The sequence below is a fragment of the Salvelinus fontinalis genome, chromosome 15 (assembly GCF_029448725.1).
Source record: "Salvelinus fontinalis isolate EN_2023a chromosome 15, ASM2944872v1, whole genome shotgun sequence".
NCBI lineage: Eukaryota > Metazoa > Chordata > Actinopteri > Salmoniformes > Salmonidae > Salvelinus > Salvelinus fontinalis.
In genome coordinates this window covers 38636721-38660892 of record NC_074679.1, presented here as the reverse complement: position 1 = coordinate 38660892, position 24172 = coordinate 38636721, and the positions used below count along the sequence as shown (strand labels likewise).

Genomic DNA, 24172 nt, shown 5'->3' with positions numbered 1-24172 from the left:
CTTCATTTTTGTTGTAGGCTCAAACAGAGACGATATCTTGTCAGCTGATTTTGGTGATTCCGCTACTGGGTTTAGCCAAGCGTTTATGATCCTCAAATCCTAAATAATGCAGTTTGGGCCCTTTTAAACCTCACACTGTCTGGTAGGTCTGCACAGGAATATGTCCACCAGTAGATAATATACATATCTCAGGTTGCTGCCACATTCTGGGTTGTTGCTGTGTTAATATGTTCAAAATGGGTGGAGTTTAAATGACACATTAGTTGGCTGTGTTCAGCTTGTTTGTTGACTTTTCAAAATAAGTGATGTGTGTAACTGTTAACCATAGAGATCAAATCAAGAATAGATTGTGGTCCCAACATTAATTATGAACCCTCATAACTCATTCCTAGACATACTCACCGGCCGGTTTATTGGGTAAACCCATCTAGTACCGGGTCGGAGCCCCCCCCTCCTTTGTCTCCAGAACACCCTGAATTATCCGGGACATTCTATAAGATATCGGTAATGTTCTACAGGGATGTTGGTCCATACTGACGCGATGGCATCACGCAGTTGCTGCAGATTGGACGGTTGTACATTCATGCTGCGAAACAGCCCTTTCCATCTCATTCCAAAAACGCTTTATTGGGGTGAGGTCAGGGGACTGCACAGGCCACTCAAGTAAACTGAACTCGCTGTCATATTCCAGGCAATATTCTTTCATTCCCCAAATGTCCAGTGTTGGTGATTGCCTGCCCACTGGAGACACTTGTTGTTGCGATAACCCATCCGTGACAAGGATCGGCGAGTTGTGCGTACCGAGATGCCGTTCTGCACACCACTATTGTACTGCGCCGTTATTTGTCCGTGGCCTACCTGTTAGCTTGCACGATTCTTGCCATTCTTCTTCGACCTGTCTCATCAACGAGCTGTTTTTGCCCACAGGACCCTAGACACTGTTGTGCGTGACAAGCCCAGGAGGGCGTCCGTTTCTTAGGTACTGGATCTGGCACGATGATCATACCACACTCAAAGTGGCATAGGTCACTTGTTTTGCCAATTCTAACATTTGATCGAGCAGTAACTGAATGCCTGTCTGCCTGCTATATATAGCAATCCACGGCCACGTGACTCACTGTCTGTAGAAGCGATCCATTTACGTGAACAGGGTGTACTTAATAGACTGGGCAGTGAGTGTATGTCTCCATATCTGGCCAATATGAAGTGTGCCTTCTTTTACCTGTCCATTAATCTTGCATTGCATCAGCCTGCATTAGCCTTGTTCTTTGTTTCTAGAGAGCACGATGAGTGCTATGTCAAGAGGGAGCCATTCCTGTCCTGACACTTCAGTCCTCCACCTATGAGGTCCAGGTAAAAAGAAATCAACTGTCACGGTCTCCTGTACGTTAACCAAATGTTGCTGCATAAAATAAAACACATTAAGTATCAGTGTGCTGCAGGTATTTTTGTATTTATGAAACAGTTGGAACAAAATGATGTAGCACAATGGTCAATGTTTGTGCTTCCTTTGTCACATGGTGAGCTTGTTAATAAATGATCAAACTGACACACATTCTTGCTGAATGTCAGTTCTACATCTGCTCTGCCCTAAGCAACATAGCCACTGTCCCTGAGCATCATCCCAAAATGTTGGGCATTGGAGACCGTTTTCTGTTGAAGTCTCCCCTGACGCTCATGTCCTCATCAGTGCAAAAGGTAATGTTTGGTCTTAACTGACCTTATGTCGAACAAATGTTACACTCTGATCCCAGGTCTGCATGACAGAATACCTTTCAGTGTGAAGTACTATTTCTGGTATTTCAATTACTTTTCAATACATTTCAAAACAAGTATTTAGATCATCTTTATTTGAAAAAACAAGTAGTTGAATATTGGAATGTTTTTGGAAATACATTTGGAAGGTATTTGAAAATACTCCAATACACTCTCATGCAGTTAACCCAGGCATTTGAAAATGGCATTTGAAATAAGTATTTGAAAATACTTTCAAATACTATTTGGTTTTTACAAATAACCATTCAAATACTCAAATAAAATTGCTTGTTTTGGGCTGTGTATTTGAAAGCACTCAAATACACAGAAAAAAGTACTTTTAAATAATAAATACTGAAATACACATGTATTTGAACCCATATCTGCTGCCATGTAATATTTTCTTACACTTGGTGCTCCTGAGTGGCACAGTGGTCTAAGACACTGCATCTCAGTGTTTGAGGTGTCACTATGGACACCCAGGTTCAAATCCAGGCTGTATCACAACCGGCCGTGATTGGGATTCCCATAGTGCGGCGCACAATTGGCCCAGCATCGTCCGGTGTAGGCCGTCATTGTAAATAAGAATTTGTTCTTAACTGACATGCCTAGTTAAATAAAGGTAAAAAAAAAAAATACTCAGCCAAAATGTTTTCTTTTATTTCTAGAATGCATCCCAAGCTTGCAAATGCCTTCGAATCCTTTCAGTGAATGGTAATTATAACGTGTAACCAGGGAAAACACCCATTTAACTTTATGAGGCACATATTCAACACAGATTGTGCAGAGCCTTGTGGATTGGCTGCAGTGAGTGTGATTGTTATGCTTTATCTTGTGGTTGTGACCAGGAGCAGCTGCTGCACCTGTGGGTTGGCTCTGAAAGCTCTGCTGAGCTCCCCTGCTCCCCTTCTGGCTGCATCTGCTATAACACCACTGCCTGAGCTATCTACACAGCAGCCCAATAGAGCGAGAATTTTCATAATAGATAATGATGTTGATGGGGGCAGCGGTAGCCTCAAAGTTGGAGGTAGCCAGTAACTGGAGGGTTGCTGGTTTGAATCCCAGGGTTGACAAAAAATCTGTCAGGATTCTAAATATTATATGATGGTGATTAAAATCGATGATCTTTGTTCCCGTGTTAACAGCCAGTATTCATTGTGTTTTTTTCCAGGAGAGCCTGGTGAATGAGGGCCTAGTACAGATAAGGCAGCTGCTCCCTGTCACAGATCTAGTTTGATCATCATGAACCACAGTGTTGTTACCATCACCAACTTCAGCGACCCCAGCGAGGGGCAGCAGGTAATAACTGCATGGCCATTACATTGCTTAATTCGAGCTGGTCTGCTAAAGGGAGTTGGACTGTAGATGTGGTTTCCATCTAAATGTTTGTCTCATGTTTTAAAAGGCTCACCTATTTATCAGTTTAGCATCCCTATGGTCCTTTGATAAGGATATAGAGATGCCGACCTGGTCATGTGATGTTATTATTGTACAAAATATTGGCAATCATACAAATGGAGCTGATATTGGGAGCCATGCACTGTCATTAAAACCTTTGTTGTGTTGGTGGGCAGTGAGTGTGTAACAGGACTTCTCGAGGCCCTTGTGACCTGTTCTCTGTGTTACTTCCTGTTTGTATCATCTGACCAGCTGGGGTGAGAGGCTTGGGGTCAATTCCATTTCAGTTTATTTTACTAGTCAAGTCAGTTAAGAACAAATTCTTATTTACAATGACAGCCTACACTGGCCAAACCAGGGTGTCTGTACTGACGCCTCTAGCACTGAGATGCAGTGCCTTAGACCACTGCGCCACACAGGAACCCAGTTAATTCAGCAATAAACTGAAATTCCAAATGCTATTTTTGTCAATTCTTTTCACTCACTTCGATCGCATTTGGCCACCAAAATGACCCCTGAAGACATTTCAAATGTGAAAATGCAACACTGTCCTATAGGTCTGCTTCCATTATCAGCAAAGTAGTGATGAACGGTAACATGCATGTATTTTGTTTGTTTTCTAGTTCCTTGATTTGATCTGTGACTGGTAGTGTATTTCTAGCAATAATACATATATTTTCAAATGCTATACTGTAAGCCAGGCTGTTCCATTTGTGCTCTTCCATGTATTTGTCTTGTCGCTCGTATATCATACAGACCATGTCATTCAACTACCGACACCACGATCTCAGAAAATATACTGATGTACCTCAAGAATCAGGAAGTGAGATTCCAGCAGCTGGGCATTATGCAACCTCACGAAAGGTTTGTCATGGTTTTGTAACAAGTTTGCCAATCACGCTGACTATGCCTAAAATAGCACATTTCTGTAGTTAATATCTCAGTCAATAACATTACATTCTAGTAATTTCTCCTAAGCAAGTTAGTACTATTGGATTGACATAAGGGCAGGTACATGAAGTTATAGTGAAAAGGTGCGTTATGTCATGTTATTCTTCAGACTGAGAGGTGTCCGTGGTGATGAGTGGTTATTGCGCTGGACGAGCAGCTAAAGAGGGTGCATGCACAGACGGCGCAGACAAGAGTTAGATCATTCAGAAGCCTCCGTCCTCCTGACCTGTCCACCGGAGCCCCCTCTGCCTCAGGAGACAGACTGAGATGTGGGACATGCGTATCACTGTTTGTACTGACTTGCCATTACCTTTGAACATGACAATGATTGCTGCGGCATGTCATGATTATGATGGGGTGTGTTCTTTTTGAGTGTTTACACTGGTGTGTTCTGAGGGTTTACATCCATATCGCACTGGTGAATATATATATATATATTTTATACAGAATTCAAAAGCTTTGCATCAGCGCATTTCTTTATTTGTTCTTACACTTTTGTACATTTTAATAAACAGGCTTACATTTTACACTTCAGACTCTTTATATAATTTGTTTTCTAAAATGATTGCACAATTTCCAAGAAGGGGACTGACAAAAAACTTTGCAAGTGAGTATAATACTATAAACCACACATGTACTGTAACTATTCCCGAGAATAAGTTCCATAGCAGATTTTTTTCAATTATATTCCACAAAAATAGGGAAAGTCAGACAAAGTGGTCTTTATTTGAACTCCAAACTAAAGCTTTTATTCTGAGACTAGTACACAAGTTCCAACACACAAACTATCCTACTATCTGCAAGGCAAAGTGCTCAAATAGCAGCACAGTTAGGTAATAAGCTAAAGCACATGACTAAATACATCAGTCATGATTTGTGAAACAGGGAGAGAATACATCTTTTCACGATCGATTGCCGACTCCCACCGAATTGAACTCATTTTTTTTATCACAGTTTAAATCTACAGCGATGCGGCCTGAGCCCTCATTTAGACTAGATAAGACAGTCATTGCAGAAACACTGAACAAACAAGCTCCCATGTCTAGTGTTGTAGATAGTGATACCACATGCAGCTCGTGCCACTTTGGATTAAAGAGAAACGTGACCAAATGGTGGTGATCGACTCCGAGATAGGAAAGTCTTCCAGGGAAAAGGAGTGTGTGTTGGTTTCACATCACATGCTCTCTCTCAAAGTGCAGGGCAGGAAAAAGGCTGCAGTTATTCTTTTCTTTGTTGATGGAAAGGAAAAACCACCACAGCTGTGGAAAGATTCTTGGATGGGTTGTCTCCCCTCTCTGATCTGTAAGACACTCAGATAACCTCTGAGGAGTAGGTAATAGAAAAGGATTAATATGATCAAATCAGTTGATTCACTTCATACTTAGCTTAGACTCAGAAGCACATACAACAAACATTATTGAAAGGCCGTAACTATGCAATCAGCTTCATGGTTCGAATCACACAGTCTCTCAAGATTCAATCATCTCTTGGGGTGTGGGGTGGTGATTGGCTATGGGGGTGCCCACTGCCCAGCCCACCCTTTCGTTCCTGAAATTTGGACCATGAGTTCTTTCGTTCAGGACTCGAGTGTAATCTAGCATAGCATAGAGCGTGTAGATGAGCTGACGGAGGATCTGGTGATGAACTCTCACCTGCTCGCTGATGGGACTGGATCTCCTCCATGCCCGTCAGAGTTCTCAGGGACCTGAATGAATGAACCAAAACGTGCTCGTCAACAAATACAGTACATCACTTCTGATGACATGCGTCACAGGACATGATCAGACAGACAAACATGTGGATATACCTGCGTTCTTTGAAGGCCACAACAGGAACCATGTCTTCCGTGTCACTCAGACCTAGCTTGGACGGCTTGGTCCCTGTCCCGACAACGACCCCTAGGTTGATGACCTCTTCTAAAGTGCCTTTGCTATTCTTAACAGGCTCAGTGTTCTCTTTTGGTTGGGCTTCCTCTGGAGAGGAGGAGTTACCGTTTGAGTTCCCATTCAGGATAGGCTTCTACATGAAAACAAAACAATAATGTCAGTTTGGTCAAGGCAAAGGCAAGTTCTGTTTATTTTTTTAAAGTAAAGTATGGTTAATAACGTTGGTATTTGAGGCCGTGTTTTGCTAAAAACCACCGTACCTTTGGGATGGAGTTCTGCATGAAAGTAATCACATCAGTGTGGTCAAGGGCAAGTTTGGTTTGTTTTTTAAATGGTTAAGAACTATGATACTTGTGGCAGCAAAATACACATGTTTTTCTGTTTCATTTTAAGCCAAAGATGGGTAAACATTGGTAGGTGAGGCAGAGCCCGAGTGCTTCAGGGCACTGCTCTTACCTCTTTCCTAGTCCTCCTCATGATCAACTCCAGTCGCTGAAAACAAAAAGAGGTCTGTTAAAAGTCTTGAACGATTTTATGATAAACTATCACCCTTACTTTAGAACAAATGTTTTTCTTTGTAAAACACAAAACAAGAATAGCCGCTAACCTCCCTCAACCCCATGTATTGAAGTTCCCCATAATTGAGCTCCGCTATATAGAGATCATGGTTGCTGCTTGTAGTCAATTGTACACAATATGGATCCCCAGATGATCTTATAAGCATTTCAGGATGATCAGAACATTTCTCTCTGTCTCTTTCACCTTTTTTCTCTCCTGTCGTTGTTCCTCCTCCTCCTGGAAGTGTTTGTCTCTCTCCAGCCTCTGCTGCTCTGCCTTCTCCCTGGCCTGGGCCTCCTCCTCCTCTCTCTGGGACACAGAGAACGGAAAGATCAGAACAGTACAATGTATTACTTAGTGTTTCAGTTATATATCCATCTCCATCATTTGAAGGTGAATAAATATCTGATGGCAATCTGACCAAAGCACTTTCTAGCACTGTACAGTATTCAAAGACCACATCCCTCACCTGTTTCTGGAGGAGAGCAGCTTCCTGCATGGCTCTGAGGGCTTTCTCTTCTTCTGCACTGGCTCTCTCCTCCTCTGCATGTTTCTGCTCCTCTTCCTCCCTCCTCTTCCTCTCCTCTACCAGCCACTTGGCCTCAGCCTCTAGCCGTGCTCGCTGCTCTAACCTCCTGCGCTCCAGCTCCTCTCTGCCTCGCCTGTGATCCCACATAACATTTGCATAACACCACATCATACATCACATTACTATACAAATTAATCTGATCCTCTGAACACACGCTAAATGCCCTCTTAGACTCCCTAAGCTGACAAATAGGTCCACAAGACACAACTGCATACTTATATTTTAAAGATTACTCAACAGATTTTGTTCATACTGGGAAAATTAATGTTGGGTCATTCGAAGAGAGATGAGAAGATGTATGGTGGCCCTCCCTCCGTACCTCTCTAACTCCTCCTTGCGCAGGCTTTCCTCCTCCTCTCTCTCTCTCTTCAGGCGGGCCTCTCTCCTCTTCTCGGCCAGGAGACGCGAGGCCTCCTCTGGGTCCATGGTGCCAGCAGAGGGCCTTGGGCTGGGAGTGGCTCCAGGAGGGAGGGCTGAGGAGGTGGACATGTCATAGGAGTCACTCTGAACCAAAACACACTGATCCAAATTTCCTGATTGTTTTTCAAAGAGTAGAACTGGATATTCTGCATTGGAATTGACCCCAACCCCACACTCAAGAATACAATATCTGAAATGCACCTAGAAAATACATAGTAGTTGATGGTGCAGTACCTTTCACTTTTAGATGCTCACCCTCATCTGCACTGCCTTCAGTACTAAGTGTGGTTTCTCTCTGAGTCTGAGGTTCTGGGGAGTGTAGGAATGGTTGGACCTGGTCCCACGCTGCAGCTGGGGTCCTGATGGGCCGTGAGTTCCCAGGGGACAGGGTAGGGTTGGGGACTGGAGCCCCAGGAGAGATGGTCTGGCTGGCCTGTGAGTTCCCAGGGGACAGGGTATGGTTGGGGACTGGAACAGTGTCCTCCTCTGGTACAGGGTCCAGTTCCAGCTCTAACTGCTGTGATAGGGGCTGTCTGATCGCAGATGTGTGTCTGATCACAGGTTTGCTGAAAAAAAAGAAGCAGAGAAGACTTTTGTTTAGATGAATAAGTAAACAACATCAAAAGGTGAGGTTGGTTGCACAATATTCTCAACAGAGTGATATCATTGTATGAAATAAATTCTGTACAGTAGTTTGTGTGAAAACAACATTCAGACACAATAACAGATAGACGGACAGTCATACCGTTCTGGGGAGGGCACTGCTGCTCTGCACTGTGGGTTTGTGGGTAACGCTTTCACGCCAGCGTTGGGTAGTGGGTTTGTGGGTAATGCTTTCAAGGGAACATTGGGTATGTGAGGCTGCTGAGTATTCCTCCTGGCTGTCCTCTCATTTTCCTCCTGCTGTGCTGCTTTTAACTTCGTAATAAATCAACAGGCAGGTTACAAGATTATCTTTCTGCAGTCTTTTTAGGACTGCAGAAAGACATGAAAGTGATTGAGGCTTATAGCCAATAAATGGTATGACGATTAATCTAATTTACCCAACAATATAGCATAAATATGATAGTAAAATGAGTCAGAAGGGATAGAATGGAATAGAGTCCGTTTATTGTCTTCCTCCAAGGAAATTATTGCCCACAAGTTCGTACATTACACGGAGACAAACCAACAACACCATCCCACCAACCCAGTCGACGATAAAACGATCTATCTCTATGCTTACAATGACATTTCCAGCAGGTATTACCTGTGCCGCATTGATGGATCTATGGCTTGTACGGCAGGGACTGGGGGAGGTGGCTACCTGGTAGTTTGCCTGGATGATAGACCGGTAGTCAGCCCGGTAGTCTGTCCGTAGGTCTGCCTGCACCAGGTGGTGGTCAGTTGTGCCAGAGCGGCGTGGTGATTTGTGAGAGTTGGTGGCAGTGGCAGGCATGGAGTGGCATGAAACTGAACGGGGACAAATATGGACAACTGAACCAGTGTGTTTGTTTGTTTCATTGTTGTGGAGCAATGGCGTGAGGGTTAGCAAGTGATACAGTGAAAGAATGTAAGTGTGTCCAAAAATGGTTGAAAAAAGGAAAAGAAGCAGAGTTAGTAAATTATTTACTTGAGAAGCCTTACCATTTTTGTGGGAATGTAAATATGTCCAACTATCCATATATTTTAACAAAAAAATACACTATTTATATGTCATTTTTCTTAGATTTAGATCTGGTCTTCATAATTTTCTATATATCACTGTTATTCTACATTCTGTAGAGTACCTTCTTCTTCTCTTGACTGACAATTTTGACTCCTGCTCCTGGCTAGGTAGGAGCAGGTAGGGGTGAGGAGGCGACTGACCAGAGCCCTCTCCCAGGCAGTCAGGGGGGAGCGGCGAGGAGCTACAGCAGTAAAGCCAAGCATAGTGGGGGAAAGCCAATACACAGGGACAGAGATAATGGTAGAAAATACAAAACAGAGATAGAAAATACAAGTAAGAAAGGGTAGGAAATAGGAGGAAAGTGAAGAAAAATTAAGGTTAAAAGATGTTACAGGGTGAAAAATAAGTTCGGTAGCATAAGGGTTAAGAGGATGAAAGTCAAAAAGACACTAAAAAGTAGTACACTATATAGGAGTAGAACACTATATAGGAGTAGTACACTATATAGGAATAGGGTGACATTTGAGATGCAGCCTTTATTAATTTACCACTCTTGTTGTTGGTCTTCCTTCCTCGAGAGCCCTGTCTGATTCTCTGCTTAATCCTCTGGCTCTTCTCCAAGGTCTTCTTCACCACAGACTCATAGCGCTCCTTCAGACCACAACACAAACCTCCGTGTCAGTGATATAGTAGTCTCTTCCCACATTCACTGTAGGTACTGAGTTTGACTAGTGATACAGTAACTTGGTCCCAAAATCCACGACATCATATTGAGCGTTAAAATCGTTTAGCTTCAGATATGTACACAAAATGTGGAAAACAGCATCTGTAGATTTTCTTCTCCGTGGAAAAACTGTTCTTGTTTGAAAAAGCTGTAAAGAAACACTGATGACGACAATAGACACCTAAACCGAAGTAACTGTTGATCCATGCTGACCCAACATGCCGACCTGGAACCAACAGGACCCTGAACAACTAGGTATAAAGTGACAGATAATAAACAGTAGCAGCAGCTACTAGTATTTAGCAGACTAAGTCATAATTCTGCTAAATATTTAGTTGAATTGTTAACCAAATAGCTACTTGGACTATCTGCATTGACCCTTTTTCCACTAACTTTTTTTGACTCATCACATACGCTGCTGCTAATGTTTATTATCTGTCACTTTATTCCTAGTTATATGTACAGTACATGTTAAAAGTTTAGACAAACCTACTCATTCAAGGTTTTTCTGTATTTTTACTATTTTCTACATTTTAGAATAACAGTGAAGACATGAAATAACACATATGGAATCATGTAGTAACCCAAAAAGTGTTAAAAAAATCAAAATATATTTTAGATTTTTCAAAGTAGCCACCCTTTGTCTTGATGACAGCTTTTCACACTCTTGGCATTTTCTCAACCAGCTTCATGAGGAATGCTTTTACAACAGTCTTGAAGGAGTTCCCACATATGCTGAGCACTTGTTGGCTGCTTTTCCTTCACTCTGCGGTCTAACTCATCCCAAACCATCTCAATTGTGTTGAGGTCAGGTGATTTCAGAGGTCAGGTCATCTGACGCAGCACTCCATCACTCTCCTTCTTGGTCAAATAGCCCTTACACAGCCTGGAGGTGTGTTTTGGGTCATTGTCCTGTGGAAAAACAAATGATAGTCCCACTATGCGCAAACCAGATGGAATGGCGTATCGCTGCAGAATGCTGTGGTAGCCATGCTGGTTAAGTGTGCCTTGAATTCTAAATAAATCACTGACAGTGTCACCAGCAAAGCACCCCCACACCATTACACCTCCTCCATGCTTCACGGTGGGAACCACATGAGGAGATCATCCGTTCACCTACTCTGCGTCTCACAAAGACACAGCAGTTGGAAACTAAAATCAAAAATTTGGACTCATCAGACCAAAGGACAAATTACCTCCTGTCTAATGTCCATTGCTCGTGTTCCTTGGCCCAAGCAAGTCTCTTCTTCTTATTGGTGTCCTTTAGTAGTGGTTTCTTTGCAGCAATTTGACCATGATGGCCTGATTCACACAGTCTCCTCTGAACAGTTGAAGTTGAGATGTGTCTGTTACTTGAACTCTGTGAAGCATTTATTTGGGCTGCAATTTCTGTGAACTTGGGCTGCAATTTATGAACTTATCCTCTGCAGCAGAGGTAACTCTAGGTCTTCCTTTCCTGTGGCGGTTCTCAGGAGAGCCAGTTTCATCACAGCGCTTGATGGTTTTTGTGACTGCACTTCAAGAAACTTTAAAAGTTCTTGAAATGTTCCGTATTGACTGACCTTCATGTCTTAAAGTAATGACTGTCGTTTCTCTTTGCTTATTTGAGCTGTTCTTGCCATAATATGGACTTGGTCTTTTACCAAATCCTCTGTATACTACCCCTACCTTGTCACAACACAAATGATTAGCTCAAACGCATTAAGAAGGAAAGAAATTCCACAAATTAACTTTTAACAAGGCACACCTGTTAATTGAAATGCATTCCAGGTGAATACCTCATGAAGCTGGTTGAGAGAATGCCAAGAGCGTGCAAAGCTGTCATCAAGGCAAAGGGTGGCTACTTGGAAGAATCTCAAATATAATATATGATTTGATTTGTTTAACACTTGTTTTGGTTACTACTATGTGTTATTTCATAGTTTTGATGTCTTCACTATTATTCTACAATTTAGAAAATAGTAAAAATAAAGAAAAACCCTGTAATGAGTAGGTGTGTCCAACCTTTTGACTGGTACTGTATACTACATATCTACCTCAATTACCTCATACCCCTGCACTTCGACTCAGTACTGGTACCCTGTGTATATAGCCAAGTTATCATTACTCATTGTGTAGTTATTATTACTTTTCTATTATTTTTCTCTCTGCATTGTTGGGAAAGGCCCCCAAGTAAGCAGTTCACTGTTATTCTACACCTGTTGTTAATGAAGCATGTGACAAATACAATTTGATTTGACACCCCCCAGGCACAAGAACTCACTGATTCGTCCTTCATTCTCTGCCTCCTCTTCTCTTCCACGGCGGTGCGCCTCCTCGCCTCCTTCTCTCTCTGCTCCTGAAGCCTTCTCTTCCTCTCCTCCATCTGCTGCTCATAGTGACGCGTGGCCCGCTCCTCTCGAGCCAACCGGCCCAGCTCTCTGGAAACTACAAGCACATTTAGTTGAGTTTCGTTTGGATTATTCAGTGGTTCTCAACCTCCTTTGGTTACGGAGCCCTCAATCACATTTTGCTCTGCTCCGAAGTACCCCTTCATGTAGGGTTGACCGGGGTTGGGTGTCACACTTTTTAGTCTTGTGTGTATTTCTCAGCACCAGTATATCTTACAAGACTCTTTTCAATATTATGCATTTTATGCCTTGAGAATAACATGACATTTTGAGTAAATGTGTGTGTGTATCTGTATGTTTGCACATACATGTGTGCGTGTCTGGATGCGTGACAGAAAAAATATGTGTGTGAGAGAGAGAGGCAACGAAGGGGGCTCTTTATAGCAACAGCACAAAAGAGCTTGGGATTTATTGTATACTGGCAGTGACAATGTTGACAATAACAACCAACCCCACATTCCATGTGACAACCATCCCCAACCACCCCCCCAATGCTAATTAAGATGCTAGTTACCACATTGGATGGCCTAGGAACTTGTTTGAAATATGGATCCCCTTTTCCTCTTTTCAACAAACATAATTGTTCCAGAATGCTTCCATAATTCAAACATTTAAATAGAAAATACCAAGAATTTATATCTTGACACTCACCTATGAAAAACACAATATACCCTCACCTCAATGTTTTGAAATGCTGACATGAATTTACCAGGTGGATGAGTTCTTTTAAAGAATTCACACATTTTAACTTAAAAAATATTACACAGCGCCATTTAGATTGGGACTAATTAGCACTGTGACAACTAACCCGTGAGACAAACAACCCCGGTCTCCCCTACAACTGATCATTAGGCCTATGTTCTTATGAGTCTTCCCAAGTACCCCCTGGGTATAAGGCAAGGTACACCCAGTGGAACTAGTACGTCATATTGAGAACCAGGTTGAGAACCCCCATCATCATGGGTGTTGGCTACATACCAAGCTGTTTCTTATGCTCCTCCCTCCGCTCCAGAGCAGTCCTCCTCTTCTCCTCCTTCTCTCGCTGCTCCTGTAGCCTCCTCTTCCTCTCCTCCAGCTGTTGTTCATAGAGACGCCGGGCCCTCTCCTCTCGAGCCAACCAGCCCAGCTCTCTGGACACTGCAAACACATTGTGGGACTTATTAGCCACAAAAATACCAGTACCCTGGTCTTAGATCACTGTGCTGTATAGCTTCTAATGAACACATTTGGCATGACAGTTTCCATGGGAGCTGGCAAAAAGACAGCACAAATAGACATGGATCAGGTTACTAAAATACTTTCAAGAAATTACAAAAATAAGTGACAAACAATTGAGTGGTCTCATAGGTGTATTAGCTGTACCGTCATCACGTGTGGGTATACCTACCAAGTTGTTTCTCATGCTCCTCCCTCCGCTCTTTCGCTAGTCTCAGTCTCTCAGCAACCTTCAGAACCTGTGGGCCTGGAATATTAGAAAATATGTCACATTAAATCTACATCAAGTACATACATTAAACAATATGCGTTTGGTGACATTACTGATCATGGCAGGGAGTTCCAGATGGTTCTACTGTAGCTGATGCTTGGTTCAAATGAAGTGTCACTATTTCTTTCAGTCAGAAAATATGTTTACAGTTGGGGGACTTTTTTTTAGACTTAAAGTTAAGACATTGGGGGGGAAAAAGGACAATGTCAGGTTATACTTAAACTTTTGTAAGGACAAAGCATGACATTGATAATGGTGATGCACGTCAGAGGGAGACCACTCATGACAGATGACCCACAAAGAACAAGCAGTACCCCAGGCACTGAGTGTGTTTGCGAGACACAGAGAGAGAGAGAGAGAGAGAGAGAGAGAGAGAGAGAGACTCTGATGTATGACCTGCTGGGTTTCCATGGCTGGTTGTGTTGTTACTGATCACAGCTGATTTGATGGAGGCAGGAACACATATGACTGCTCTCCTCTTCTCTGAATTACAGGGCTTCATGTCGTCATTGCCTTTTTCTAAAACGAAAGAAAGAATAAAAGAGAACATACTGTTTAGGTCTCTCTGACTTTTTCAGCTGACTCAAAATGACTGTTATTTAGTCAGGATCGTTAATGAGATGAGAATAAGAAATGGTAAGTACATGTTTATGACAAGTATAACTGCATCATTATGGTTTATACCTGCTGGAAAAGTATGAGACACACGACTACCTCAGAAAAAGAGAATCTTAGTATAAATTGCTTAATTCTAGATACAGTAGGTCATATCATTCCAGTTTACAGAAAATCGACTGATCATACTTAATCCAGGCACTAAGTCTCTAGGCTGAATGTTAGCTGTTAATAAAAGAGCTGTTATAATGTGCCTGTTCCTGTTGTGCCTTGCAGGGGTAAACAAATGCCAGCACCTGACACAAGTCTTCATGGAGATGGCTAAAACAAACAAGCAAATAGAAGCAGAAGAGGATAAGAACAAAGACATGCTTCACAGGAGGTCGCTCAGTAGTGATGTGAATTTTGGTGCAAGAGACGTACACCAGAAATGATCTTTCCCCTGCAAGAGATGGACACGCAAAAAGGATCTTCCTTGACACTCGACGCTATAACAATGGGCATGAATGTATCTTACTGAATCGGGCCTATGAGGAGTGTTGATATTTACCACAGTAGAGATAGAGGGGGACTCAATAAGCTACATCATTACCTCACTGTTTACAAAACAAAATGGCAGTAGAGAATAGGACGAACGTCTATGTAGAAGTACGAGGCAATATCAGATCATCTGATCCATGGACATTTCCAAATTCCTCTGCCGTACATGCTACAAAATAAATCTAAGTTAAAATAATGACTTCATTATCTGGCCTAGATACATGATGGATCATCTCCCCACTGAGGATGAACTAGAAGGGAGAGGTTGATTCTGGCTGATTCTGGTTCGGATAGCCTGTCCTGTATATGAACACAGTAAACAGTAAAGCTACAATACCGACGACCTCCATGTCATTCTATAAACAGAGTGAACACTCCACAGCAAATCTATCATACTCACCATATCAAATAAACAGCTACCCACCACCCTGCATCCCTGCTTTTCTATAAACACAGTAAAAAAAATAGATATATAATATCAAAGCCACAGTACTCACCTCCCTGTCTCCCGGCTCTGCTGTCCTTCTGGTTGTCTTGATTATCTCGGGTAGAAAGCCCTTTTCTGTCTTCTTGGGATACTGGCTTCTTGCTGGGGGTCTCCCTCTGTTTCTCCTGTATCACGGCCATGCTACTGCTAGGCACAGAGCAGGGCATACCACAGCTCTGCCACACAACACACTCTCCTCCTCCTCTCCTCCTTTTATATTTCTATTTTAAGATGCCTGTACTGTACCGAAGGTCCTCCTGGTCCCCTGTGCTCACTACGCAGCTGACAGACTGCCTCTTGCTTCAGCTGCTTGCTCATCTGGGCATTTCAAACAAATAGAAGAGAAAAAGGGAGGAAAAAGCCCTTTGGGGTAAACTGATAGAACCAGCTGACTTGCTGGGTTCTGGCTGGCTAGATCCTGCATCCAGGTCCAGTGAAGTGGATAGCACCGATATGCATAATCCAATTAACACTGAGAAAAATCTGTTAGAATATAAACTATTTTTCTCTCTCCCAGTTCCTATGAGGGTCCTTTACAAGCTATATTAGAGACATGGATGCTATATAGCTTAGTGAAAAGCTCTATCCTTTCTCTGGGGCTGGCTACTGTATGGTTACTTCCCTTTGGAATATCTCTCACAGCTCACAGACTCTGGAGTGCTACTCTGATCTCTTTAGCTACTGTCATGTACTGCAGTCCTGTCACTTTAATTCAACCCATCCCACCACCCACTGCTGAATACAAGCAGTCATAGGCCGCATCCCAAATGGTACCCTATTCCCCATGTAGTGCACTACATTTGACCAGGTCCCACGGTCAAAAGTAGTGCACTACATAGGCAGCAATTTTGGACCAAACCAGAGCCAGCTAAATGGATAAGAAATATTCAGTGCAGAAGAAATAGGGGAAGGAGGGAGGCTAAGTCAGTCACTGGCAGGCAAATTAATCCATCTGGCCTTGTTCTGTGAATGGTTGCCGCGACAACAGTGGGACAGTGCTGTACTGTAGGCTGTATCCCAAATGCCATCCTGTTCCCTATAATAGTGCACTGTAGGGCTCTGGTAAAAAAGTAGTGCTCTACACAGGGAATAGGGCGCCATTTGAGACATGGACATTAACTCGCCCTGTTGCACTCCACTGTTCTCCTTATGAATCTGAGGTAAGGGATGGAAGGATATTTATACCTTGCAATCCCACAATGCTTCACTCAAGCCTGGGTGAGTCAGCATCATCATCAACCACTAGATGGAAGTCTTTCCCTGTTGGCTGGAGGTTGGCAAGCCTCGACCCTTAATCAAACCATTCTAGAGAAGAATACAGTGAGTGTAATGACTGGCAGCGAGGGACTAGAGGTGGCCTGAATTTACATTTGAGCCTCTAGGAGAGTAGCTTAGCTTTAAGCCTCCTTCCATCTAGGGGGGTGTCTCACTACTCTGCATTGTTTTCCTTTCTTAGTCTCCGATGAAGGGACTGGATAAGATCTCTTCTCATGTCCTGCATGATCAGTCATGGAGGAAAGGACATAGTGAATGGAATCAAACTATTGAGTTATCAATTTATCTTAGTCCATCTGAACACGTCACCTAATGACAATCTACAACTGATTATTCATACAAAGTGAGATGCTCATTACATTAAAAACAACCTTTATTGTACTTCAGTCTGCAACGAACATCTACAAATTCAGGATGTCATATTTTTGTAAACATTTGTTTTTCACAATAAACGGGAAATCATAATCAAGTTAAAAACGAAAGTATTCAGCACATGACAACTTGTTACACTTAAAACAAGTAAAAGTCTGACTTCGCCTTGTTATCATAACACATCATACGTGCACAAACAGACGATGTACTAATAGAAAAATCTGGATGAATGTCTATCACATTCAACAACTACTGGTGAACCTTTTCTCTAGATGGGGCAAACATAACATTTGATCAGTAACCTACGGCAGTATTCTGGGGCATGATTTCTATCCATTGAGAGTATAATCCACGAATTGCCTTACTCTGGGTCCGGGAAACCAGCCATTAATATCTGAGACCCTACCCTGTAACATTCAACCCATTCTGGGTAGGGCATGAGCCCACAGTCCTGCCGCCTTTGCTAGAACTAGTCCGTGCCACTATCCTGTTCTCCTGAGGGTCCTGGTTTGAGTTTGTCTCTATAAAGTGTTGTGTGACGCAGGTATCACTACCTGTGGGGGAGTCTACAGTCTCATAGCCCTCGCTAAGCTGGTTCGTTATGGTCCTAAAGTGGCTAGAGAGCTTGGAGTCTGTGCCTGTGGTGGAGGGAGATGGAGACGGTAGGGACTCCTGATCCGTATTGATGCCTGTCTCTGCCTCTGTGAAAGGGGAGGGGCCAGGAGCTGTTTCTGTCCTATCAAAGGGGCTGGTGTTGCCTGGTCCGTAGGCCTTGACCAATCCTGCCTCGCAGTCTTTGCTAAAGCCAGCCTCTGGGTGGTGGTCCAGGGGGGCCGACCCAGGAACAGCGCTCTCTCTCAGGGTTAGCTGCTGGCGGGTCTCCCGGAGCTGCTGCTGGAGGACCAGGATGGTGCTCTGCATGCCCTCCACCTCTTCGTCCAGCTGGATGATGAAGTCGTTCAACTCTGTGTGGAGACCAGAGAGACAGACATCAATATTACAGCAGTGCACACATACCCAATTACCCATATCAAAAATGTATGCATTCACTGACTACACATCACTTTGGATAAAAGAGTCTGCTAAACTGCAAAGTGGCAAAATTATTTTAGCATGGAAGAATGACAGTAAATTATATTAGCATGGAAGAATGATAGCGCCACAACATATCAAGGCAGCTGTATAATGTACTGAATAACATATTAATCAAATATGTACCACCAGGGCTTTAAAGTGCAACCTGGAGTTATATTTTGGGAAAACCAGCGACTAAACGAAAATCCTATAAAAAATTCAATGCGTAACAATAACTTGCTGCAACACTCTTCTCTGCACTGTTCAAACAAGACAGGCTGCCTCCCACGGCTGCTTGCTTCCAGTTCCCGGGCCACACACACACACACCAAGCCCCGCCCTCTGCCACTAAAGCAGGCAGCACACAGTTCCTCAGTGCTGTTTGTTTTCTCAGCATGTTGTCAATTCATGCACTCAACATATTCTTCCAAAACAAGAATAATGCTGCTTTTCACATTGCTTCTAAATATGAATCATCAGGTTCTCCATTTTATTATTATTTAGAGAGTTAGTTAATTATTTTTTATTTGCGAATTAGTATAAAGATGCTGGCATGTGCCGAAAATTATGGTAATCTAAATGTTGACTGCAAAGTAGGCCTACCTGGCAGAACTAAATCATGATGATATGTATCAATCGCGGGGCATTTGTTTTGCAAACTCTGCCATCACATACGGCCTTCTACAGTACAAAAACACTGCTAGCCAAACAATGGTATCTTGCTAGGCACACAATTGAATTAACGGGCAACTACACCCTCCAAATGTTTTTATTTTCACCTCAGTGTCCCCAGATCTCAAAAGTGGTCTCCTGACATGGTTTAAGCATTGTTGTGGAGTTAGATTTTTTAATTTTTTAAATAAAAATAGGTTATATTAAAAAGTGCTTTTGTGAGTGAAAACTAAGAAAACCCAGAAACCTGGAAAAAATACATCCAGGAAAACAGAATTTACCAAAAGATCAAACTGATTTCTGTACAGTGATGGTGTAAAATCGTTAACAATAACACCCTTTGAGATTGTGCAAAGGTTCTTTTTTTCCTTCCAAACAATTAATGTAAATATGATAGTCAAGTTCAAATGTAATTATCTGTGTATTGAGGGTAGGTCATTATAGGCTGTAGGCTACTTGCTCAGCCAACAAATTAAAGATAAAATGTAAATGATACACTGCTTTCCCAGACCAGTACTCTTTTCATTGCAGGTGTGCCACTTGCAAATTAACCTGAATGCCAAGCCCTGCAAGGGTATACTAATTTAAAAGATGGCTAGTCATTATTAGCCTGATTTTTCTCATGCTCCTAAAATTTGTTGTGCTGGTGCTCCTAACTTTTCAAAGATAGGAGCACCAGTGCTACCAATGATTTATTTTAAATTTAGAGCCCTGTGTACCACACAGAAATAGTGAAATAGCTAAGAATATAGAGAGACTACAGTACTCACCATCCTGGCTGCTCTTGAGCTCCACGCTGTACTTCTTCTGCAGGGCTAGCTCTGCCTCCAGCTGGGCAATACGACCCTGAGAGATCTGTCTGCCCAGCTCCTGGTTCTCCTGGATCAACATCCTGCACTTAGCCATCAACTTCTTTCCAGTCTGGCTGCAGAGGAAACAGGGGTTAACGTCAACATGATGGACTATACATACAACAAAAGACAGTCCCAGCAGCCCTAATGCTAAGTCCCTCAAATATATCATTGTGGGTTATTTAAGATACCAACTAATACAGCAAACAAGTAATATCTGCATTAGCGTGATGGCAACAACCAAGAATCAAGGCAATATGAGCCTTATATCATATAATACAATATACATTTTGCCCATTTGACTTACCAAATGCTTACACTGCTACATGAACCAGTTAGTTGCTAAAAAAGTTCAACATTTCAGTGAAATCATTTACACACATACATCTGAACTAGACCTTGGTAACACAGGCCTGCTTTTAACAGTGCTGTCAAAACATTGCACAATTCAACTGAACAGAAAAGGTTTGGATTATTGAGCGATTAATAAAATGAAACAGTCATACCTGGGTATCGTTCATATTACTGAAAAAGGTGTTCAAGATGACTCCTTGAAGCAAGCCCAGGATCACTATAACAAATGTCTTTAGTGTTTAACAGTCTCTGGACTGGGCCTTGTGCAAGTTCCTCCATTTTCAACTCTTTAATTTAAATCAATATCTATACTCTATGTGGAATGTGGTCAAGTTAGTTTAAGTTAGCATTTATTGGAGAAAGCATGTACTAAGTAAGGAGACAAGTTGTGTGATCTAGGCCTAAGCCATTCACACTGAAATGTTCCGATCAAACCAAACAAAGTATAGCAATGTTCCTAGCGGGAGAGGGTTTGGAGGTTGAGTGTCAGTGACCATCTCTTCTGAGCAGTCCCGATTCCTTCAAGCCCCTTAACAGGGTCACTCAGAGCTGAAACCAGTTCACCTGACAAAGAGTTTATGACATATGCAGGAGGAGTAGTGGGGCTGATCTGATCTGTCTCTCTTTCCTTTTTAAAAAGTCACAGTCATGTTTGAGCGTATTGCATTTTCCTGCCTTCCTTTCCCTCCATTTTGCATTCTTGCAGAAGAGAGTCAGTTGTCTGGCTGGCACAGTCTTTGGCTGGAGGATCGAGGGTTATTTTGGTTTGGTTTACCTATCAGGTGTAAATTTCCAGGCACTTAGTTCATTTTGGGCTTGCTCCAATTTGTCTTTGTTCTCTTCCAGTTCGCTCTTCATCTTAAGGAAAAACAAGTAGACCGCAGGGTCGACCATGGTAGATCTCAGCTGGGCCACATTGGGTTGCTGGGCTTGCTTCAGGTACTGGATCTGGGTCTGAAAAGAGGTGAAATAATACATTTGTCAACCATGTGTAACCAGAGCACTCAGGTCCCAAAAAAGAGCAACAGTAGGTACAGTAAATCAAGTTTCCCCATTACAATATGTCCCCATCACATGTTACTTACCAACTGTCGTGTCTTGATTTGTGACAATTTTTGCATTTTCACACAGCGCTTGGAAAACTCAAACCAATGGACTTGACCATACATGACCATACTCACTGTGCATTCTTGCATCTCCTGCTCCTTTGTGGCCAACCTCATAACAAGGATGTTCTCTCTCCTGGCAGCCTCTTGCTGCTGCTTCAGCTTCTCCTCAGACTCCCTCAGGCCCGTCACATCATTTGCTGCGGAGTCAAAACAGGATACATTTCAGTTGCTTGTGCGGACCTTTGAAGAGACTATTTGTTCAATGGGCATTCATGCATGTTAACATTTAAGAGTCCAGCATTACTTACAATTCAATTCAGAGTATTTTGTCTCAAGTATCTGCACATAAGCATCCTCCTGCTTCCACCTGAAAGAATATTAAACTATTCATAAAGGTGCATATGAAGAAAAGTAACCTTGCAGACTTGCACACTAGCAGTGTTAGCTAATTTATAGCAATACCTTTCACAGAGCTCCTCTCTGGTCAAAGTCTTCAGATCACCTTCACTGAGGCGAACCTTGATAGGCAAATGGGATAATAGATAAGTATTAATATTGAGACTTTTGACTCTGGCCGTGACCAGGTAGTCACTTGAGGCAAAAGCCAGCTTGAGAAAGATTAATGTAGCCTGGGTAACGTTACTTCTTGAACTCACCTTTTTAGGTAAAGGTTCCTCAGTCATTCTGGCCTTGGGGATACCTTGAAATTATATATAAATCAGAGCTTGATCATTATATAGTTTAGTTAGCTAGCGTTATTTATAATTAAGTGTTGTAGCACTTGCAGCTGCTAGCTAGCGACCTAGTTAACTCTCTAAAATGTTGGTAGCTGGCCTAACGTTAGCTAGCTAGCAGGCTGGTTAGGTAAACGTAGCGTCCGTTAGCCCACATCATAGCTAGTTAGCAGATATTTATCAAATATTTATTTTTATTTAACCTTTATTTAACCAGGTAGGCAAGTTGAGAACAAAAACAAATATAGGGAAATTATTTATAATATAGCTAGTTAACTACCTATTAGTGTTGGTAAACGAGCTCATTTCACTTCAATATTGCTAGGTCGGTAGCTTCTAGCTCTGTCTATGCGCGCATGCGTCTGATCGGCACTACGACGCATGCACATGGACCAGAGCTAATTTTGCTGTAAACAAAGTAGTTCATGTTTTGGATAAATTACAGCTTTACTTTGGCGAGTAACGAGAGTATATTGATGCCAGCCATTTATCAAAAACGGATTATATGCAGCGTGTTGAAGAAAGCTCAAGCCGCACGTAACGCACTGGAACAGAGCTAGGTAGCTTCTTGCTAACTAGCTGGTTGAGCAAGCTCAGCTACTGCACCTAATATCTGGTAATACACTCACCTGTAAGCGTGAAAGGTGAACTTGGTCAGTTAGGCAAATTATACATTAACAGTTTAGTCGTCTATCTTGGTATATTTTAACAGACTTAGGTTTCTGGCTCCATGTTGTCGCCGCCAAGTGATGAAAGACAGGAAAGGAAACGCAAGTGCACGAGGAGTGAAAGCGTCACAACAACTTGTGGGATTTTGCGCGTGTCCGAGGCTAGGGAGGTCTTCTTTTTCCTTTTCGTCTTCTTCGATGAGGTTTAACGGTGGTTGACATCTAATAAATGTTGCATTACCGTCACCTACTAGACTGGAGTAGAACTCCCATATACTTTGCTCTTAGGGCTAGGCCCCCTTTTTCTCCATTTCCGCCTGAATGACGTGCCCAAAGTAAACTGCCTGTTGCTCATGCCCTGAAGCCAGGATATGCATATAATTGGTACCATTGGAAAGAAAATACTTTGCATTTTGTAGAAATGTTAAAATCATTTAGGAGAATATAACACAATAGATATGGTAGGAGAAAATCCAAAGAAAAACCAACCAGATGTTTTCTTTTGAGAGAGACCATCCTCTTAGAAAGGCAATATTGAAAATTAGCTCCCTGGATTCCTATGGCTTCCAGCGGGTGTCAGCAGTCTATGTTCAAGGTTTCAGGCTTGTAACTTCAAAAACGAATAAGAAATATCAGTTTTAGGACAGGGACACAGTCTTGGAAATTCGTGTTTACACGCCATGAAGACAGGACGCACCTGCTAAAATCGGTTTCCTATTGAACTCAACATCTTTCCGTAAGAAATATTATAGTTTGATTACATTTTAGGGTATCTGATGAGTAGATAGAAACGTATTTTGACTTGTTGAAACAAAGTTTAGGGGTAGATTTTCGGATTCCTTTCTCTGCTTGTTGAACGAGTGGATTACTCAAATCGATGGCGCCAATTAAACATACTTTTTTGCATATAAAGAAGGATTTTATCTAACAAAACGACACTACATTTTATAGCTGGGACCCTTTGGATGACAAATCAGAGGAAGATTTTAAAAAAGTAAGTATATATTTAATTGTTATTTGTGAATGTATAAAACCTGTCCCGGTGGAAAAATATTTTGATGTGGGGCGCCGTCCTCGAACAATCGCATGGCATGTTTTCGCTGTAATAGCTACTGTAAATCGGTTAGTTAGATTAACAAGAATTTAAGCTTTCAGCCGATATAAGACTCTTATATGTACCTAAATGTTTAATATCCAGAATTTTTATGATTATTTATTTGAATTGCGTGCCTTCCAGTTTCACCGGAAGTTGTTCCGCTAGCAGGACGCCTAGCCAAACAGGTTTTAATAAATAAGAACAAGGAAATAAATTAATAAATACCCTACCATCTACAGTCATTAAAAACCCACCACCCTACTCCACTATTTAAATCTATCACCAGCACCGGGAATCTTCCCCTTCAGTTGGTCAACTTTCACATTTACCGCTACCCCAGTAGTCACTCCTTTCAATGGCAACCTTTTCTTGAAAGTAAAACAATTCACACCTTTTGTCCCTATTCGTTTGAAGCAGAGCGCCTGCTCCCTCTGACCAGCAGAAACACAAACAATTATCACAACACCACTTCTGGTTACCTTCACCGATTCCACAGCACCCAATTCTGTTTTCACCCACC

The 24172-nt window shown here is 42.3% G+C and overlaps 3 protein-coding genes across 9 annotated transcripts in view; 1 reads left to right on the top strand and 2 right to left on the bottom strand.

Moving 5' to 3' along the window:
- Window positions 1–4562: 4562 nt before the first annotated feature.
- Window positions 4563–16143, bottom strand: map7a (microtubule-associated protein 7a). Of its 6 annotated transcripts, none has more exons than XM_055863712.1 (17): window positions 15458–16141; window positions 14202–14324; window positions 13707–13781; window positions 13298–13456; window positions 12193–12356; window positions 9754–9856; window positions 9327–9446; window positions 8807–9033; window positions 8303–8475; window positions 7792–8123; window positions 7457–7610; window positions 7018–7210; window positions 6753–6857; window positions 6447–6482; window positions 5912–6123; window positions 5757–5809; window positions 4563–5426 (listed from the first exon to the last, which is right to left on the bottom strand). In XM_055863712.1, the coding sequence occupies exons 1-17, from the start codon at window positions 15612–15614 to the stop codon at window positions 5416–5418; spliced, it is 2397 nt and encodes a 798-aa protein (XP_055719687.1). In that variant the 5' UTR covers window positions 15615–16141; the 3' UTR covers window positions 4563–5415. The 6 variants fall into 6 exon arrangements, with proteins under 6 accessions (XP_055719687.1, XP_055719691.1, XP_055719690.1 ...); XM_055863716.1 differs by having other exon boundaries at window positions 8864–9033; XM_055863715.1 differs by having other exon boundaries at window positions 8807–9009.
- A 934-nt stretch (window positions 16144–17077) lies between these two features.
- Window positions 17078–22675, bottom strand: LOC129811933 (pre-mRNA-splicing regulator WTAP-like). Its single transcript, XM_055863711.1, has 8 exons — window positions 22518–22675; window positions 21811–21854; window positions 21617–21672; window positions 21463–21521; window positions 21227–21351; window positions 20821–20999; window positions 19611–19765; window positions 17078–18059 (listed from the first exon to the last, which is right to left on the bottom strand). The coding sequence occupies exons 2-8, from the start codon at window positions 21835–21837 to the stop codon at window positions 17497–17499; spliced, it is 1164 nt and encodes a 387-aa protein (XP_055719686.1). The 5' UTR covers window positions 21838–21854; window positions 22518–22675; the 3' UTR covers window positions 17078–17496.
- A 151-nt stretch (window positions 22676–22826) lies between these two features.
- The window catches only part of LOC129811930 (otoferlin-like), a 41142-nt gene continuing 39796 nt past the window's right edge, over window positions 22827–24172 (top strand). For both annotated transcript variants that reach the window (XM_055863710.1, XM_055863709.1), the window contains exon 1: window positions 22827–23550. The gene's annotated coding sequence lies outside the window, so the exon portion shown is untranslated. The remainder of the gene's footprint in view (window positions 23551–24172) is intronic.

What these genes read in the sequence shown, in the direction of transcription:
- LOC129811933 (XM_055863711.1), bottom strand. Translation starts at nt 21,837, where the DNA reads ATGACTGAGGAACCTTTACCTAAAAAG. An exon ending in AAAATACTCTGAATTGAATT is followed by an intron (nt 21,352 to 21,462) that starts GTAAGTAATGCT and finishes TTGACTCCGCAG; the next exon opens with CAAATGATGTGACGGGCCTG. An exon ending in TGGAAATTTACACCTGATAG is followed by an intron (nt 19,766 to 20,820) that starts GTAAACCAAACC and finishes TTTCCTCTGCAG; the next exon opens with CCAGACTGGAAAGAAGTTGA.
- map7a (XM_055863712.1), bottom strand. Translation starts at nt 15,614, where the DNA reads ATGCCCTGCTCTGTGCCTAGCAGTAGCATGGCCGTGATACAGGAGAAA. An exon ending in GCAGTGCCCTCCCCAGAACG is followed by an intron (nt 8,124 to 8,302) that starts GTATGACTGTCC and finishes CTTTTTTTTCAG; the next exon opens with CAAACCTGTGATCAGACACA. An exon ending in TGAGGAGGACTAGGAAAGAG is followed by an intron (nt 6,124 to 6,446) that starts GTAAGAGCAGTG and finishes GTTTTCATGTAG; the next exon opens with AAGCCTATCCTGAATGGGAA.